Source organism: Rhizopus delemar, genomic scaffold (genome assembly GCF_000149305.1).
Source record: "Rhizopus delemar RA 99-880 supercont3.2 genomic scaffold, whole genome shotgun sequence".
Taxonomy (NCBI): Eukaryota; Fungi; Mucoromycota; class Mucoromycetes; order Mucorales; family Rhizopodaceae; genus Rhizopus; species Rhizopus delemar.
Window position 1 is genome coordinate 1,692,437 of NW_027137828.1, and position 20,003 is coordinate 1,712,439.

The window sequence follows — 20,003 nt, forward strand, 5'->3', positions numbered from 1 at the left end:
GAGGCTGAATCACATTATTTTCCATGGCAAACTCTAATCTAAACGGACCATCAAAAGTCAATTTTTTGAAAGACCAATTTGTTTCAAAAACAGCTAAATTTCTGAAAAAAATGTGATATGTTACAGTACACATTTACAAACCAACAATTCTATGAACTAATTTGTGGAACATGCAACTGAATAACTACCTGGCAACTGGATTGAATTCATTGTAACTCAAGAAAAAAAAGATTGCTTTTTTGTAGCATAGTAACACTGTGTGTTCAGGCAAAAGCTACTGATAGATGTTTATCTAAGAATTTTCTTGCAATTTGTTTAGTATAAAATATTTTTAGGTCAAGGAAACAAAATTTTTTCTTTTTGGATCTCTTCATAGACTATACGATAGACATTTTTTTTATTGAACACTGTCTCAATCAAAAATCCGGAAATTTAGCTTTTCTTAGTGCTACATTTAATCTATTTCACACAGAGGTTTGTAATATGTGATCTGGTTTCTTGTTCCTAATTTTAAGCAATTTGTTCTGTATTTGGCTTTGTATTGAGTATACAAGTTATAGAAGTAGGAAATCTCTCTTAGATAGCGCCCCATAAAACGACATATATATTATATCAATCAAAGCCTTTAATCATACAATTTTTGCGTAAAAAAGCGCTTGTTGTATAACCATGGTTTATGATAGCTACTGAAAAAGAATAGTCTTTCATCACAGAATCTATTGAGTGAAGTAGTTGTTATAGTTCAACAGTAGTACATTTTGAGCATGAATCTCTCTACATACATTCAAATTAATAATTTTATTTATAATTTTTTACAATAGAAAAGGAAAGAGACGTTCTACAGCCAAGGCATCCAAGTACATTCCATTTGTGCCATTTTCTGAGGATTACTTGCTTGAGATATTAAATCAATTACGTTTTGATTAAGAGGCTTTCCTGCACTCAATGTCTTTTCACGATCCGCTTTACAAGATAAGAATTGGGCCTTTGTTTGCACTTGAAGGACATTTGAATTCACTCTTTCTCGGAATTGAACATCCGTTACAGATCTATGGTTAGCTAAATGCCAAGTAGCAAGTTCGTCTCTGACAAACAAACAAATGTATTGATCCAGTTGGAAATCGGGTTCGGTAAGACATCGAGCAGTCGCCATCAAACTGCTTGCAAATGGGCCTTCAATACCAATAGGTGTAATGAAATCTTGAATATTGGGAGTAAATCGGAAGGGGATAGCTTCACCATTACCAAATACAGGATTGGCAGTATTCCATCCTAATGACAATCATCGATTAGCGACCTAGTCTTTATATTTTTATACAAGTTCCTATTACCTGGCAAAAATTCAGTCATCCAGACATTACCAGTGCTTCTAGATATCATTACTTTATGAGGCATTCTGTTCCCAACACTAAAAATGTAGGTCATAAATGTAGCAGTTGCGTATTGAGCAATGAATCGCTTTCGAAGCATCCAATAGTCAGTGTATGAATTCATTGCCTTGAGTAAATACTACAGCCATTTTTAGCCAGAATGAAAAACTAATATTATGCTTAAAGGCTTACCTTGCTCAAAATATTAGATGGAACCATATTTGCTGCAATGTAATCGTTGATTTCCATTCTAAGATTTAGCAATTCTGTTTTTTGATTCACAATCTAAAGAACATTTGTTTAGCTGAAGACACATTTTGATCTCTAACTAGATACTTACGTCTTTATGGGCGTTTACATTCTTTTTAAACTTGTCTATGAAATAAACTAGTGGGTTGTCTTTATGCATATCTATACTGTCACAATGGTCTTCATAGACATCGTACAATGAAATGTAAGAAGTATCGTCTTGCACCATGCGCACATTAGGCGCAAGGGGAACAATCACTGGTAGGTAGAAAGAAAGGTTACGTGCACGTGTTTCCTTGCGACTTTCAATAATATAATTTAACAATCTAAATAATTGCATCAATCTCTCTTCTCTGCGGAACTGGCGAGCTACAGGGTTTTGTATCAAGAAGGGGTGAAGCGATCCATCATGTCCACGGATAGTCAATCGACGATAACAATTACCATAGCTTCGGACGATTTCCACCTCAGGCAGGAACCTATCAATACGTAGAAAGTCATTTGCATTATCTTTCAAAGTCAGGTATTGTCCAGGAATTTCTACATCATCAAATTTTTGGTGCTGGAATTCTACAAGATAATGGCTGGCAGCTTCCAGTTTCTGTTTGCGTGGACGAGCATCCAACATAGCTTCAAATTTATCACGCCATAGTCTCAACTTAGCAACATATTCTTCAAGGTTCAATCGACTTTTTGCAAAGTCGTTTACGAATGCCGTTTTCATGTGCCCAGGATAAAGGCTATCAGCAAATCGTTGAATATTGGTTACAGTAGCTTGAGTCAATTGGAAGGTATCATTAGGGTTACTCAATCGCGTCAATAATTGCTAATATACCAATTTTTTTAGACAAAACTACATAATCATGTTACATTTGTTATTTTTCTTACTTGTGCACCTTCATTGTATAAGGCAACTACTAATCTGTACATATCTTCATCTGCTTGTGGTTTGAATTTTAATTGAATTTGATCTACCATTGTCTCCATAGATAGTGCCAGCAAAGGATATCCTGTCTTGAGTGTTGCCATAATTTCATCCAAAGGATTCACTATTGCACCTGGTGTATTTCCATGGCTGTTCAAAGTGCCACGAGGAGTGCTAGTTCCTTGAGACATGTTCTGTACACCACTGTTTGAAGCAGCTGTGTTTGCATTTGATTGCTGTGATACATTTGATGGGTCATTGATAGCGTTATTTTCTGATGATGCCTTTGGATCAGCATGTTGAAAGGTTGAAGCATTGGTTGTGCCATCCTCTGATTTGACCATCGTCGTATCTTCATCTTTCACATCTTCTTCCATTGCATCCTCATTCTTTTCTTCTCCTGATGGGGCCTCCAAAGACTCTTCTGGTTCATTCTTTGCCTCTTTATCAATACTCATCGAATTACCTTGCTTCGAATCAAAAGAATCATTTGCACTTTCACCAGAGGCACCTGCGTTTTGTGATGCATGGTGAATTGATTCAGTATTTGATTGCTGAGCTGATTCAGCTGCCATAGAGGCTTGTAGCATACTGGTACGTTTCATCATATCTTCCTTTGCCGTTCTTAATTGGAAGTGAAGTGCTTGTGGAAACTGTTTAGCAATACGAATCAAAATATAGCGAGCGTGACGACTTTCTTTATGTTGAAGTGCTGTCAGTAATTGTGGTATAAATGTAATCCAGTACCAGACAGGCCATTCACCCTTATATCCGTCTACTGCGCGAGAGATGATGCCAGACTGGTCGTCATGTGCCAATAGCCACAAAATACGTAGCAGATATTTACGAGACTTGGCATTCTTATACAGACCTGCCGCTTGCAGATAACAGCTAACAGCACTGTTTGCCCATGAGAGATCCTTGGGATTCTCTTTAAATCTCTTGTCGTTGTATTTGCCCCATTCGCCCCATGCACGAGGTAAAGTCAAGTCAATTTGAACTGCATTCACAAACGCTTCATTGGCTTCGTTGTAATGCTGCATCTTTGCTAAGAACATTCCCTTTAGCGTGAAAAATTCCGCCTTTTGTTGGTGTGTAAAGTACATCAGATTTGTGTTATTAATCACATCTAGTCCTGCCGTCAGCTCACTTGTATTTTGGTAGTAGCATTTAGCTTGTTCACGAAGTTTCAAAAATGCTTCTTGAATCTCTATATTGGGCAAGGTGTATATCTTTGTCAAATAATTGATACATACATCATAAAGCTGGTGCTTTCTGGCAACGTGAGCAAATCTGTTAATGATCCAGGCTGTTTCATGATAGCCTCTATAGGCATATGAATGACTACTACCGGCATTGGCTTGTCCGACAGGATGCTGAAGAAGAGGTATAAGCGGTAAATAGGTACGATTGATAGCATTGAAAATATGCTGTCTCCAAGCAACAAGATCACTCCAGACATCTATATCATCCCACATATTTGGTAAACGTTCTCGCCAGGTTGTCAAGATGCTTCTTAATTCTGTAGATTTTTGATCTAAGTTTTGTGCAGTCGTGTTGGACAAGCTGTTGAAGATTTGGCTAGCTTCTGAAAGCTCTAGATATTGCTGGAAAGTCTGTAACAAAGGAAGATGACTATGAGAGACAACAGGAGGAAGAGAATGCCATTTGCGAAGAGCTAGCTGAACTCCTTCTTCGCAGATACGATTAAACTCTGGCATTTCGTCTTGACTAGTCTGAGATTTAATCAGTGACAAAAAGCCCTCAAACACCTTCAAGCGGGGTAAAGAATAGTCGAACGTTTGCTGAAGGGATTGTTCAAGAGATTCGCGATCTGCTGTCCAATCAGATAGTCTCCAGGCACATTCCAAGAGTAGATTAGAGTTATTGTCAAGCTTAGCCAGATCAGACAAGACATCCCATTGTTGCAATTTTTGTGTGCAATTGATCCAATGATCTTCCCATAACATACATTCGGACTCAGTGTGTGCTAGTATACCACCACGAGCCTTAATTTGGACGTTTTCATACATATGTTGAGCTTGTTGCCACATGCCGCACTGCTCGCAGGATACTGTCATGTTCGTTTCGGTATACACGCTGCGTCTTCGCCAGAGGCCGTAAAACATATCGTCTTCGTTCAATGTAGAGTAGAGCTCTGAGAGAGAGTCCAATGTTCGCTGTTGGCTCATTTGCTCTTCCTTCATCACGTCAATCAATCGACCAGTTCTTGCTTGTTTCTGCAAAATTTCGATAGCAATATGCCAGCAGTTATGTGTTTTACCCAAATATTTAACCAGATGGGCAGGCAGCTGTACAACTGGTGCTGTTTTGGAGGCACCATCAAGTAAAGCTTGCACTACATTTGGACGACGTTCAGATTGTTTAGAATGATAATCTTTGGAAAGCAGTGCGATCAACACCTTTGTAATGTCATGTTGTTCGACGCTAGTAAGGGATTTCCAACAGATTGGAAAGAGATCAACCCAAAGTTTGTAGGCTGTGCTATCATCTAAGTATTGCAGCTGACGAATGTCAAGTAACATCTTGCCAGAGCTTTCTTGTTGTAAAGAACATAAAAATTCACGATGTTTCTGAATAATCTGGACAACTTCTTCAGGTACTGGATTCATTTCTGTATCTTCTGATTGAGCCTGTTTATCCGAACCAAAGATACCAATAGGCTTTACCTTTAGGGCAAATGGAACACTAATATCGGTGTTAATTTTAACTGCCCCAAGCAGCAAATCAACAGCTTGATGTAACCAAAACGTGTGTCCTAAAGATTCCCAGCTTTGAATACCCAAAATGTAATTCAGACGGCCAAAGAGCGACCGATCAATGTTATTATTAAATATATCCATAAGTTGAGAGCGTATTTCGGCGTTCTTGTGACTCGTTCCGAATAAGAATGCCTGCTCCAAACGAAGTGTTAGTTCTGATTTAGCCAACTCAGGGTTATTGTATATCTCAAGAACAAGTTTCAAAAAGTCTTCTGTTAAATTTGGATCCTTTCTCGCTTCTACCATCATCATCTTTCCAAGTAAACTTGCTTTCTCTTTCACAGTGGGCATTGGTTCATCTTTGTTTCGAACCCACTCACTTAGCATCTGAAGAATCGTATTCAGAAGTTGGATATCATCTGATTTTTCTATCAATTGAATAAGACACGTCAAAAACCATCGGCGATCATCTTCTAGATGTCCAACGCGCTTATTCAGAAGAGAGAGACCTAGAATCAAAAGGGCAATATCAGATTCAGGTGGTGTCTCGGGAGGTGTCTCAGAAGGCGATTCAGGAGGCATAGTGTGCTCTTTTGTCAAAAGTTGAACCATGGTAGAAATTCCAGGTATATAAGGATCAAGATATTCGCTTTCACTGCTACTTGCTGCATGTAATAGTTTCAATATACCATGAAGGTTCGTCATATTATTTAAGCCGTCTTGAATTGTTGAGCCAATCAAGTTCATAAAAGAGGCGATTTCGGGAGGCTGCTCAATAGTGTTCTCTTGAGTCGCTAGGTCAGTATTTTTAGAATCATTATCCTCATCCATAGGAGTTAGTTCAAAGGCAGTGGCCGAGTCAATTTCTTCTTTCTTCACTTGGACTTCAGAAACAGGTTCACCGGCTTCCATAGATTTGGCAGACTTCAAAGAAAAATTGTTCTGGTGAATAGCCTCCATAATACGAACCAAAACGGGATATAAGGCTGCCTGAATACGTGAATTTTCCGACTTGATGCTTGCTTCTAACAACCGGTGTAGACGAGCCATATTTGAAATGAACCATTCGGTAGGGCGATGGTTGATGTCTGCGTTTAGTATTTCCAAAGCACTACAAACACTAGCTGCAGTAATATCATTCACCTCTTTAAAGATCAGAGGACGCTCTAAATGATTCAATCGGATATGTACATCTGGCCATAAGTCTGGACTTAATAAAGACTTCACCAGTTCAATTGTTCTTAAGACAAGTCGCTTATGTATAATATCTGCAGGATTGTAAACACCACAGGAAAGACGCACAAGGTAACCAATTACATTTTCACGCAAAATGACACTTGGTGCATATTCTCGATCAGTCTCATGTGATGTGGCAGACTGAATTCCTTCCATTTGGCCAGGTGCAATTTCCACTTGTACTTTTTTGGTTGGCGATTCCAAGCTATGATGATCAGAAGTGTTGCTTGAATCGTTCATCAAATCTAACTTGCGTTTAGGTGACCGTTTGCCCTCTTCTCCAATCTCTTGCTTTTCTTTCTGCAAATTAATACGCTTTTTTTCCCACTTAATAATCAATTCAGCCAATTCGACTGTGAGTAACTTGTGTTCGGGAGTGGCATTTTGAAGTAATCCAAGCTTAGGCAAAGTATTGACTATTTGTGGCAAAAAGTGTTCACGGTACTCAAAGAAAAGATCAGAGTGTCTAATCAATAATTGATATACATTGACCATCTGAGAAATACTGTGTGTGTCCTCTACTACCACTTTTCTTGTTAGTCGAATCCAGGTAGGTACACGTTCGTTGTTCTGGGTAACTATACGCTGAGGCAAAACAGGAGCAATGATATCAAGCCCTTGTTTGACCAAGACACGGGCCTCTGATGAATGGGCACGTAGTAAGGCAGCATATATCTGAATTGTAATTTTACTTGGGGTATCGTAAGCAGCAATGAAATGAGCAATCAAAACGTATGCTGCCTGCTTAATTGTAGCATCTTCTAAACGCAAGAAATTCCAACCAAATTTGATTACTTCTTTTCGACGATCAGCGAGCAATTGGGGTGCATACTGAACCATAGTGGCAGTCAGCTGCAAAAGCTCAATACAAAGTGAATCCTCTATGTACTGATTGTCTCCAATGGACCCCATTGTCAAATTTGCCCATATTTTTTGGTCAAGTTGCTCCATCATAGATACATCAAATATCTTTAAGTATTCATTGTCTTTTGCTACAAAGGTAGCCAGCATTGCTGGATTAATAACTTGACGAAGCAACATAATCTTAAGGTAAGATGATACATTTTTGTCTGTAAAAAGTTGAAGGAATTTTTCCAATAGACCTCTTTTGATCAAAGGCGACGATTTCAGGGCAACCTCTTCCAAGAAAAACTTTTGTAAAAAGGAAAGGTCCATGACCGACTTTTGAGCATAAAGGGCCACGAGATCAAAAATAAGATCAACTTCTTCCACGTTGTTTTTCAAATAACCTACAAATATCTTAGATAGAGAGAGAAGTCGACGTGCTACTGTAACCGTCTGCTGATTTTCTTCTTTTGGTTGCTGCTGTTCCAATAGAACCTTTTGCTGAGAATGCCAGAGGTCACGCAAACAGTCAAAAACTTCTTTATGTTCCATTAAATAGTTGGGATCATAGTCAACGAGTGATTGAACAACAGCCACACCACAGTAATGAAGAGTACTGTCAGACTCATGTTTAAATGTTCGGCTGATCAACTCAGAGGACTTGGTAGCAACTTCTTCTCGAAGTCTTAAAGACGTTTCAGTATTAAGGATATCGACAAATAACTGAAAGTAGCGCGTATCGTTCAGTTTTTCATAAAAGTAATTGACCGTCTCTGTCGGATATCGATTGAGATATTTGATCAAGTTAGGTCTAAAGGGGCTTGAGACAGATCGACGCAAGTGACCTTCCATTTCCAGTACAGCAGTTACTAATTCATCGAGAAAAACATAAGCAGCAGCCGGTAAAAGATGAAATATGTTCAAGATGGCCACAATAATCTTGATCTCATGGTTTTCATTAACAGGTTTGCCTGCGGCTTCCTGTAACACCTGAGGTTCCGCCCAAAGTTTCATATGATCCAAAAGCTTCTTACCGATTTCGACCTTGAAATAATTCGTCAACAATTCAAGCAAACGAGCCAATCCTTCAAGACCAGCCACACTAAGCGTTTTGTGGTTGGAGAGCGTGGTCAGGATAGGTCTTAAACCTTGCTGAAGTAACTCTTTTGGTAATTTTTGTGGCTGAGACAGTACTTGCTTTAATCCTCGGTGTGCTGTTTCGACTACTTCAAGAGATTTGGAATAAAGAGATTTGAAAAAGACTTGAATAATACGCGCTCTGGTATGGATCTGTCTTTGATTAGAAAAGTCCGAGCAAGCGAGAGCAGCAGATAAAAGCTTGATGCATACAATACGCAAGTTCATCAAGGAAGCCGTATTCTTGTACTGCGAACTTCGGCTTGCCAATGCCTGGTCTTCGGCATCCGCTAGGGCCAGAGCTTCATGCAATAAACGCGTGAGCTCATCATTGAATTCCAAGAAAGGAGGACGAAGGGTTAGACAGTAAGTAATGGCATCTATATGACCAATTTGCATAGCAAAGGGTAATGCACGTAAGGGCTTGGCAAAGATTGGCGCAACCAGTCGTTCACGTACTGGTGCCAAAAGTTCTGTCACCTCATTCCCTGTTAGATCAGCAAGCAGTTGCAAGGAAGATTGAATAGTTTCGCGCACTACACTATTTGAATTGGATAACTCACTGAGCAAAAGAGCAATCAAGTTTTGGAATTTTTGTTGTGCTTCAGCCGACTCGCCATCTTCTGGACCGTTACACACCTTGAGTACGTGAGAGAGCGTCTGCGTTGCCTCTTCAGTGTTGATATTAGCCATTTCTGGTGCTGCATCTTTGAGGACAAACAAAAGGGATCGAATAAAGTCAAGTTCGTGTTCACGCATCCATTTTGTTCCCAAGTCCAACTGGGAAGTCATGAATGAAATGCCTAAGCAACCTCCGCGCTTCTTAAACCATTCAGGTTTATAACAAGACGAACAAAAATGAGAAGCAAACACACGAAAGATAGGTAGCTGGTCTACTTTAGAACCAAGTGCAGCAGCAGCGACATTGAAGCAGGCTTGAAGGGCCTCCTCACCTCTTTTGCGAACTTGAATCTGAGAAGATGAGATTGCTTCTACAATTGCTTCGACAAGAATTGTTGTATTTAGATGCTGTGCAGATAATCTTTCGTCCATCATGTTAGCTAACGGTTTTCTACCATTTTCCCTAGCCTCAATTGCTTCACCAATGTGTAGTAAAACAAAATGACGACAAATGTTGAGAAAAAAAGTCCAGGCATCTTCGGATAGACTATCTATGATTGAGGCTCTCATGATTGAGACCAGAATTGGGCGGAGAGCCTCTTCCTGAGCTATACGTTTAGAGACGTATTTGGTGTAGCCGTTTCCGGCAAGACGCTTGGGTTTCATGCCATTGACAGATAAGGTATTACCGACTACAGAGTTTCCATCATCTACTTGAGTTCTCCCTGTACTTTCAACAATAGATAGATTGGTTGCTGGAGAGCTAGTTACTTGAGAGGCATTTTCTTCCTCTGATCTGTTGATAAATTGCTCCTTTACCCTGCGATACAATGATTCGGTCAAATCGTCTGGCCCACTATCTAATTCAAGCATCAGAATCAGATGCGACTTCAAAAAGCTGTAGGCGTGTTTTCTATAGATTGTGTCTACATTGGATGATTTAAGTGTCTCAATCGCAATTTCCAAACATTTATCTAATGAAAGCGTATGAGGCGTTGAATCATGGTCAAAGAAGATTTCAATTGTTGCTCCACTTTCAATTCGAGCATTGAATCCAAGTTTAGGAGGACTCTTCAACATACGACGGTTACGACCACCTAATTTGCCTAAGATTCGCATTGCGGCATGACTATGTTGCTGGTTATAAGGTAATGGCTTAAGATGCTTCCAGAGAGCATCCATCAGTTCGGTCATAACAGGAGCCATAATGTGATCCAAAAATTCAGGATTCAAGTTATCATTACACAACTCCATTGTACGCAACCCTTGAGAAACAAGGTCTTGATCAGCCTGCAAAGCGGTTACAAGCGGACGCATTAAAAATGGCAGATAAGGCAGCAGTGTACTTAGTCGGACAGGTACAGCCAAACAAAGTTCAACGAATAGGTTACGCATTTCAGTCTTGTGAGCAAGAGAGATGAGAGCATTCAAATTTTCTAGAATAGCTTGAAGGAGTGGTGAAACTTCCTTATAGAGCATTTCAAATCGACCACCACCAATGCTCTTGAACAAAGATCTTAAGAGCAAAAAGTAGTTTGCAGGTTCCTTGGCCTTTGAAGCCAATTTAAAGCAAGACATAACCAAATTAGCCAAATATGGCTGGAGGATAGTCTCATTTGAATCTGGAAAGACATTGACAGCCATAAAGGTCAAACGGAACAAATAGAGCATCACTGCTGAATGATGGAGGTCACCTTCACCCAATTCTTGTATCTTGTCAACCAAGAACTTGAGCAAAATGCCAGCAAAGCCTTGCGTCGTTACCTCATTGACCAAAAAGAACTGTGATAGATGAAGCAGGGAAGGGTTGATGAGCATCCTTTCAAAAAAGAAATCAATTTGTGAAGCAAAGAGCTCTTGAAAGACAGCAGGTTCTAAAATAGTAAAGACTATAGGGAAGGTATCTAACAATTCCTTTTCACCATTTTGTTGAATGGCCAGCTTGAGACAGCTCTCGATTGACCCTATTGTCCAATTATCCTTTGTCTTTTCTTCTTCTGGAGGGGAATAATCAGGATAAGAACCATCTGCAGCGTAATTATCTACATTGTAATATTCAAAGCATTGAAGACCTTCTCTAAAAAGTCTTACAAAAAGCTGAATATCATCATAAGAGAAATTTCTGGCAAAGGAAGAGTAGCCAGGAATATCCTGGCCCAATGGTGGTGGTGGGTTACAATGACGAAGTCCAATAAACAAAGGCTTCAAACCAACTGCCAAATTTTTAAACAGAAATCGACCGTCTTTGATGCCATCTTGTGCAGCTTCAGGAATATAAACGCCTGTGTGAATGGATCTGGCTTTATCAAAATCAAAGTCCAAGTCATCATCTTGTTCCATAGCCGATACAGAGGTATCCTCCACAGTGTTGTGCTTTTTCTTTTTATATTGTTTGACGCAAGCGTTAAATTGTATATTTAGTGCTTCAAACTTGTTGGCAAATGCATCCAATATACGTATCAAAAGTGCTCTTCCTTGAACTTTATCCTCAATCTTCATGATACAGTCAATTAGATTTAACAGTAGCTTGCCGCACATGGTCTGAATGCTAGGTGCTAACGTTGGATCATGCAGATTACGCGAGTAGATGTATATAGTGCGAGAAATTTGTGCTGGAGTGAGTTCTGCTCGAATATGGTGAACTAAATCTGCAAGCATGCTGTAGGCTAGTGGTCTATGTTGTGCAATATATTTTTTTTAAAAGTCTCTTCTATTAAGTCTCTCCTTTTTTTTTTTTTTACCTTAGCGTATCATGAGCTGTAACACCAGTTCCAATCAACACACTTTCATTTAAAAGCAAATCTATCTTTGGTACAAATGCAGTTCTAAAATCTGTTGAAAGTATGTGTCGTGTGGCTACAAGTAATTCTTTTCTTGTAGCGGATGATTCAGGAGGACATTCCCTAAGAAGACGCAGAACAAACTCTGGAATCTGATTATGATAAGGTCGTAGCAAGCTGGTGTAACTTCGTAAGATGTAGGCCAAAAACGACATTGTTTTCACTTGAGCTACAATGAATTCATTATAAAGGTGCTTTTGTTTGATGGCTGAACTGACACCAATAAATATTTCGCCTCGGGCTGCTGCTGCATTGGAGGCTTCCATTTGCGGTGCTGCTTGTAAACAAAGAGTCTAACAAGTCTTAATTAAAAATCATATATGAATATTTTTATCTCGTCTTACCTGAAATATAAGTGGAACAAACTTCATAATATTATCGGCTGCAGATCTTCTATAAGATTGGAAGAGTAACACGACGATAATCGGGCACTCAGTCAATACTTTAAAGCTAAACATACTTTTAGGTAGTATTTTTGATGGTGCATCAGGGATATCTGCCGCAGGAGACATTGGTCTTGGAGAAGCAACTGAAGAAGGCTAAATAAATGAGATTAGCATTATCCATTAAATAAAAAAATTAACGTTTACAGTTGAAATTTGGTCAGGATTATCGAACGCTTCTTTTACGGTAGATTCCATATTTTGAAATATCTCTTGAACAATATCCAAGAATGGCTGAACTTGATCTTCTAATACGTGCCGAAATGAACGATGTAAATCTATAATGATTTTAACACAAACAACTGCATTGTCTTCATTCTCCACGCGTAAAATCTTCATTAGAGTTCTGCATAATTCTGGGACGTATTCTTTTAAAGCCTCAGTTTGTGGTAGTCGATATATTATTTCAAGAATGATATTTCTTAATTTCTAATATAAATTCATTATTAAAAAAGATAAAATAAGTTCATAATGTTGTATATGCTTTTTTTTTTATTATTGTTTACTTGTTCTGGCGCATTGCTAATAAATACAGGTGGTTCGTTCTGCAAAATGTCGAGAAAAAGAGATAAAAGTGTAGATAAAAATTTCGGATATTCTGAAGTTTGAAACACTTCTACTTGATCTCTAAGCTCATTGGCAATAGTAACTTTTAAACCAATGGCTGTTTTAAAAAAGGAAAGAATAAATTAGGCTGTACAATCAATGTTGAGAAAAATGTTGTGAATACCTAGATCAGGATCGCTTAGTCTGTGAGCATAAATTTGCAAGGTAGTCATCGGGTTATATAATATAATTCAAGTTGAAGAGGCTGGTTAGTTTACAACCTTATATAGAAATATGCTTCCTTCTTCTTCTTCTTCTTTTTTTTTTAGTAAAAAAAAAAAATGTTATATACAATAGAAAATATAAAATATAAAATGATAAAAAAAAAAAAGAAAGAGCACAAAAAAAAAATGTTGAAAAAAAATAGAGCTGCGATTCTTTTTTAAATGTTATTGGTTGTTAATACGCGTTTCTAATTATAGCTGTCACGAAAGCCAAAGCTCAAGTAAAGTGCACTGTATAAACAAGCTTATCTTGTTAAATGCTCTCCATTTCTCATCTAACTAACAATTTTAATGCTTCATATAAGCTACAAACGCAAACTTGACTGAGATACGAAGGAAGAAAATGCAATATGAAAACCCAGCATTTAAAACCATTAACTAGGTCTGGTTTGAGAGAAAGCAATATAAAGAGGCACGAGCATGTACAAAGATAAATATACAGCATATAGTAAAAGCAGACCAAAAAACTTATTTGAAGAAGGCTTTGGAGGGATAACCTTTTAGAACATGAACTACTTACACGAAGATAATTTTGATAAAATTACACAAAAAACCCCTTAAGAGGCTTGAAGTCAATGCTTGAAAAATCTTACTAATAAAAACATAGTTAAAGGCATTGTAATTGTCTAGAGATTAACCTTAAAAATATGGGAAGTGAGTATAACTAAAAACATCAAATGAACATTGATACTCACCAGAAAAATATATCCAGTATCTTTCAAATATATAAAAGCAGTTGGCAAGTACAATCAAAGACGGGTCAATCCTTAAAAGACCAATATAAAAGCTAAACAACATCTAGAAAGTATAAGATATAGACTCAATATAGTCCTTGTTTATTCCGCTAAATGTAACGTGTTAAGTCTCAAGCTAATAAACCATTAAATACTTATATCATGAAATGCATTCAATCCATATACCATAGTAAGGGATGATATAAGATTGTTACTCAATGTAAGCCAAAAAGCGCGTGCTTCAGCTTGATGAATTGCCACATACGCATGCATTCTAAATTAAAGCTATTTCTTGACAATTACATTTGGCAAGATTATAGAAAAACAGACATGCTGGAGTTTTATTATAGCCTTGTTAAAAATACATTCGATGCGTACCGAACATGTTTTTTACATGGATTATATGTGACCAGTTTGGGATTTGCATGTATATAATACCTACCTACAGCTTATATAGATAGAAGACTCATGTTATAAATATTCAATCATATACACTCTTATTCTAAAAACATAACTATAAAGCTTCTTCTGTTTTCCTTTCATGGGTTTTTAAGGAACTATACAAAATCTTTTGCTAAGTTTTCGCTTACTTATTCATTGATTTGGATTCAAGGAACCCTTGGCATATACATCAAGACATACAAAGATTTTATATCATTGGGCCCAATCTTAAAATTTTCTACACAAAAAAAGCACCTATGGCTAAAGGGATGTCCGTTTTTATTTATCCAATTTCTTAATTGGTTATGTAAAATAAATTGGAAGTTCTAAAGAAAAACTTGCTCAGGATAACGAAGTGGTTCATCGAGAGGCAGTTATAACCATGTCTTGATCATCCACTTCTCCTTCTCTTAGTTTTCTCAATGTGACGCTTATTCTTGTTCCTCTTTCAATAAGTTCACCATCGATTTCGTCGAATAATTTTTCTTCAATACCATGTTCCCATTTGTACCTTGAATCTTCTGATAATGCTAGGATGTCTCCAGGACGTAGCAATATATCATGACGAATGCTATTCTCACTATTATTGCTCTTTTTATATGATAAAGATGCCTTGTTTGCAGGTTTCATGGTCATGACACAAGAAGATAGTAATGAAATAATTAATATACCATCATCAAACCTAATTGGAGGCAAATTTAATAGAAAGAAAGAGGACAAAATCAAAAAAAAAAAAAAAAAAACCTTAACAAATCCACATGACTCACAATACCTTCGCCTTTTTGATATAAATTTAAGATAGCTTGATCAAACAATTTTTTTCTGTTCATTATTTTTTCCACAAATATGCTTGGGTAATTTTGTTTGATAAATGTCTCAATCCAACTAATATAAGGTGGTAGCCTGCCAAAGCACATGGCTTGATTGATATTCTCAGCTCCTGCAAAATAGCCATCCTTTATAATCTCATGTACTATTGTCATTTGTTGTTCATGAGAAAGTGCTTGGCGAATCAGTTTTAAACCAGGGATCTCGGGTACAGTAATTATATTTTCTTCTTCTCCTTCTTCTTCTTCGCCAAAGAGCTCCTTCCAGTCATTTTGCATTGCAATGCAGTGTCAAACAAAAAGAGTGAGACAAACCAAAACAACCAGTTATTGAGCGTGAATACTCTCCAGCTTTTAAAACCCAGTTCATTGACCACTCGAACTCTTACAAAAGAATCTCAGTCGTCTTGTCGCAAAAGAAATCGAGAATTAAGATCACACCGTTTCTAGACAAATCATTCGATGAACTTTGGTTGGTAATGAATGATACATTGGCTTATTTACGACGTAAATTAGCACAACGCTTCCTCAATCGTCAAATCCACCAAATGCACAGCGTATGCGGGTTTACGAGCGTACAATAGAAGCGCATTCTGAGAGGATAAAAAGATCTTTGCCACCATTGCTCTTGGCAGAAATCATTTTTAAAAAAAAGCTTGGTATAGATAAATCAATTTTCAATGAACAGCTAGAGCTTGAAGGATGTTTTATATATCCCTTGCGAATGGGTTTACTTTGACATTAAAAAAAAACTTTTTTAATGGAGATATCTTTAATGTTGATACTGTCTCAATACCAATACATAAAAATGCCTTTGGTCTGATTTGTATCTGTCATCATGATCTACCATCAATCTTTGATCTTTGGTTCAAGTTTCATCTTAAGTACAATCCTACCATATTTTGTCAGAGGGTTTTTTGTTTTCTAAAACTTAGCAAAAATGACCTTCGTGGTGAACTCACTTTGCTTGTATATCTCATTATTATAAGAATCGAATGGATAAGTAAAATATCATTAGATCAATATAGGTTGAGGAATCTAATAAAGAATAAGGATAAGCATGTTATTCTTTTCTTTCTCTCTAAAATGCATACTTATAGCATATATATATGAAACATCGCTGGTAATGCTCCTTTTCAGCGAATGAGTGTGCGTTTCATCATAATTAATATTAAACCCAATTTACTTATACAAATGCTTGGTCTTTTTAAATATTGTGTATTATTGATTTTGGCTGTCTGATGTATGAACTGCAAATAAACAAAAAGTTCATTGACTAGTAACATATTTTTGTGATAAATATATCATTAAAAAGTATATTTAAATTTGTAGATGGGAAACAAATTAGTTAACCACGGAAATAAGAGTATTTTTTAGAAAATGTTATTAGACTTATAAGCACACCACATAATCTACTCTTTCTTCCTTTACAGCATGAAATTGAATAGCATAAGTTTATAAAGTTTCATTTCGTCTCGTATTGTTCTCATTGTCATCAGTATTTCAAGATGGGAAGGTTAAAATATTACGCCGCTATCTAATGTAGCCGTTAACTTGATAGTAGAAAAAGACCATATTCATTATTTTATTTAAAACGTCTTCATTTTTCTTTGACTTTCATAAATAAGTTGGACAAATATGAAGCCACAATGAAGGTCTTTGCTTCGTTGTATAAAATACAAGAGATGCTTTATGCTTCAGATGTTGGTTTGCTAATACAATGATAGAAATAGGGAGCAAATACACGCGTAAATGCATAATTTTTTTTATAAACACATTATTCCATAGTTATTTATACGAATAATGGTATTTATTCTATTGTTTGTTTTACTAAATGCTTTATTATCTACAGGAAAACATGTTATAAGCTTACTTCATTTAAACCGATTAGTTTTAAAAGATCAGCGAAATATAAATCATATTTAATGAGAGTTGTATTGTTTAATATCTTTTTTCTTGTAAATTGATACAATGTACATATCTATCATGCACTACTGCTTAAAAAGTTCTTTGATAGCAAAGCTGAAAAGTATAATAAAATCAAGTTTCATCAATAATTTGAAGTCCGAAATACAATGCGTTGTAGACCTTTTTTTTTCTCTTTGCTCTTTCATAAAAATAAGTTTAATAATATGAATTTATTTGTTTAAACAAGAAGAATAAGAGAAGCCGTTAAAAATAAAACTAGCAAAAAAATAAAATAAAGACATGTAAAAAAGAAGGTAGTTGTTTTATAAAAAATTATTCGGAAGATTTCTTTTTTATCACCCCTTTTTCTTTCTCTTTTTTTTTGTTTTTTCCTTTTTTCTCCCTTTTTATATTATCGATGAAAGCTGTTAGTATAAATTGTGTTGAACCAAGTTCCATTTTTTTTGATGATTTGTTTTCGAAATCTCTTTATACAAATTCAAATTTATCACGCATTGTATTACATAGACCTATTCGTCAAACAATTCGCTGTGGTGACTGGAATCGAATTGATTTAAGGTTAATGACCGAGATGGGGTTGCCTGTGGATTCACATTATTATGCAATTGATATATCGGCCACTTTACTTGTTAAGCAGTCTGGTTGTTATACAAGTCTAGGTCAAATCGAATCACGTCCTATTCTTACAGACGCATGGGAACCAGAGATAGGGCAGTTAAAAGGGTTTGAGGCACATACCAGTTTGGGTGGATTGGAATATAAGGTAGAAGGAATAGATCAACCTTTCTTTATTATCCTTCAATCATCGGATAATTCAAGTATCTTGCCTCTTTGTGTGGGCCCCATTCGGATTAAAGATCAATCCTCATTAGATAACCAAGGATGGCATTTTGAAAATTTAGAACAACAAAGACAACAATATCGTGCTCTCAAAATCAATGGAGAACAAACCAAATATTTTCTTATTAAAGAACAGTGGGAAGATGGCACACCTGGAAAGATATGGGACTCTGCTTTGGTAATGGTTGATTTAATGATGAACAATTATGATTTACTGTTAGGGAAACGCATATTGGATCTAAGCGCGGGTACAGGATACATTGGTCTCTCAATCGCCCAGTTATTTCAATCCATGTTGACAACAGAAGAAAATCGACCCTCGGTGACCTTAAGTGATATTCCAGAAGCATTGGATTTAATAAAGGCGAATCAAGTACTGAATGGTATTGAATCAAGTGATTACTTAAAGATTGAACCATTGTATTGGGGAAACTTGCAAGATGCAGAAAATTTACTAAGAAAACAAACAGGAAATACACTTGATATTATTATTGCTTCAGATATTATTTATAGAAGAAATGATTTTGTAAATATAATTTCAACATTTCAACAACTGTGTACACAGGATACAGTCATTTATATGGGACACAAGAAAAGAGGACTTAAACCGCATGAAGAAAAAGTATTCTTTGATCTTTGTAAAAGATATTTTACTATAACACCTTTAAATTATCATTCAAACAGAACCAATGTCAACTTATATAAAATGCAATTAATAAGGAAGAAGAAGTGGCTGTATTTGAAAAAATGGGACAAATAAAACACATACATACATTAATTTATATCTTCTTTCTTTCACTTTTATAATGTCTTTTGATTCTATAAAAGAACAAACTAATGAAATTCAACATTTAATGTGTTCTTTTCTAAAAGAACATACAGCTTATGATGTTTTACCTGTCAGCTATCGACTTATCGTGTTTGACACTCGACTCTTAGTTAAAAAAGCACTCAACGTGCTTGTTCAAAACGGTATACATATGCACACAGAAAGGATACTATTATATCTAGAACACATAAACTTATATTCAATAGGCATCGTTTCGGCTCCACTTTGGTCAAGTGAATCACAAAAATTCTCTGGCATGTTGACTGTATCTGATTTTATCAACTTGATTCAGTACTATTATACCCACTCATCTGTTGAAGAAGCACTGAAAGAAATTGAAAGTTTTGAACTGGCTCACTTGCGTAATGTTGAAAAGTCAGTAGGTGCACCTGCTCCACAATTAGTATCTATGAACCCCATGTCCACTCTTTATGATGCATGTAAACTATTGGCAGAGAGTCGAGTACACAGAGTACCATTATTAGATAAAGAACCGGGGACAGGTGCAGAGACGATTGTGAGTGTGATTACTCAATATCGTATATTAAAGTTTATTGCCTCTAATGTAAGATTTGAATTTTTTATTATTATTTTTTTGTTGAGAGATTATTACTGATAAGTTGATAGTTTAAACACACCGAGGTGCTACGTCAACCTTTATCGGATTTACAGATAGGAACGTATGACAATATAGCCACAGCATCCATGTCAACACCTGTGATTCGAGTGATTGATATGTTTGCAGAACAAAATATTAGTGCGGTACCCATTGTAGATGAAAATAATGTGGTGCTTAATGTATATGAAACAATAGACGTGATGGTAATGTTATCTATTGCAATTTGATTTTTGTATGTGTTTAATAGATGAAATAGAGTATTGCTATATCAGGAAAATACAGAGAACTAGATATGTCTGTAGGAGATGCAATGGAAGCAAGACCAAAAGATTATCCAGGTGTTCACACATGTACTTTAAATGATACTTTACATTCAATCTTTCGTATAATTCGAAAACAAAGAGTTTATCGACTTATTGTAGTAGATCAAGAGAACAAACTGATTGGTATTGTTAGTCTATCAAATATTTTGGGATTCCTTGTTGGTTACAAGTCTCCGCAATAATAATAATACAATTAGCCATGTTTTTATTATTGAGTGTAAATATTTTTATTGAGAATACG

At 36.4% G+C, this 20,003-nt stretch overlaps 4 protein-coding genes across 4 annotated transcripts; 2 read left to right on the forward strand and 2 right to left on the reverse strand.

Moving 5' to 3' along the window:
* Positions 1–838: 838 nt before the first annotated feature.
* RO3G_02881 (uncharacterized protein) lies at positions 839–12,588 on the reverse strand (the record flags this gene model as incomplete). The annotated part of the gene is made up of 9 exons (XM_067657472.1): positions 839–1,272; positions 1,332–1,509; positions 1,563–1,655; positions 1,711–1,745; positions 1,788–2,445; positions 2,508–11,781; positions 11,849–12,240; positions 12,292–12,486; positions 12,538–12,588. The coding sequence occupies 9 exons, from the start codon at positions 12,586–12,588 to the stop codon at positions 839–841; spliced, it is 11,310 nt and encodes a 3,769-aa protein (XP_067513573.1).
* Positions 12,589–14,755: 2,167 nt separating this feature from the next.
* Positions 14,756–15,031, reverse strand: RO3G_02882 (uncharacterized protein; the record flags this gene model as incomplete). Its single annotated transcript, XM_067657473.1, has 1 exon — positions 14,756–15,031. One exon carries the CDS (start codon positions 15,029–15,031, stop codon positions 14,756–14,758), a length of 276 nt encoding a protein of 91 aa, XP_067513574.1.
* A 2,682-nt stretch (positions 15,032–17,713) lies between these two features.
* On the forward strand, positions 17,714–18,233 carry RO3G_02883 (uncharacterized protein; the record flags this gene model as incomplete). The annotated part of the gene is made up of 2 exons (XM_067657474.1): positions 17,714–18,169; positions 18,213–18,233. The coding sequence occupies 2 exons, from the start codon at positions 17,714–17,716 to the stop codon at positions 18,231–18,233; spliced, it is 477 nt and encodes a 158-aa protein (XP_067513575.1).
* Positions 18,234–18,797: 564 nt separating this feature from the next.
* Positions 18,798–19,436, forward strand: RO3G_02884 (uncharacterized protein; the record flags this gene model as incomplete). Its single annotated transcript, XM_067657475.1, has 2 exons — positions 18,798–18,963; positions 19,027–19,436. The coding sequence occupies 2 exons, from the start codon at positions 18,798–18,800 to the stop codon at positions 19,434–19,436; spliced, it is 576 nt and encodes a 191-aa protein (XP_067513576.1).
* Positions 19,437–20,003: the final 567 nt, after the last annotated feature.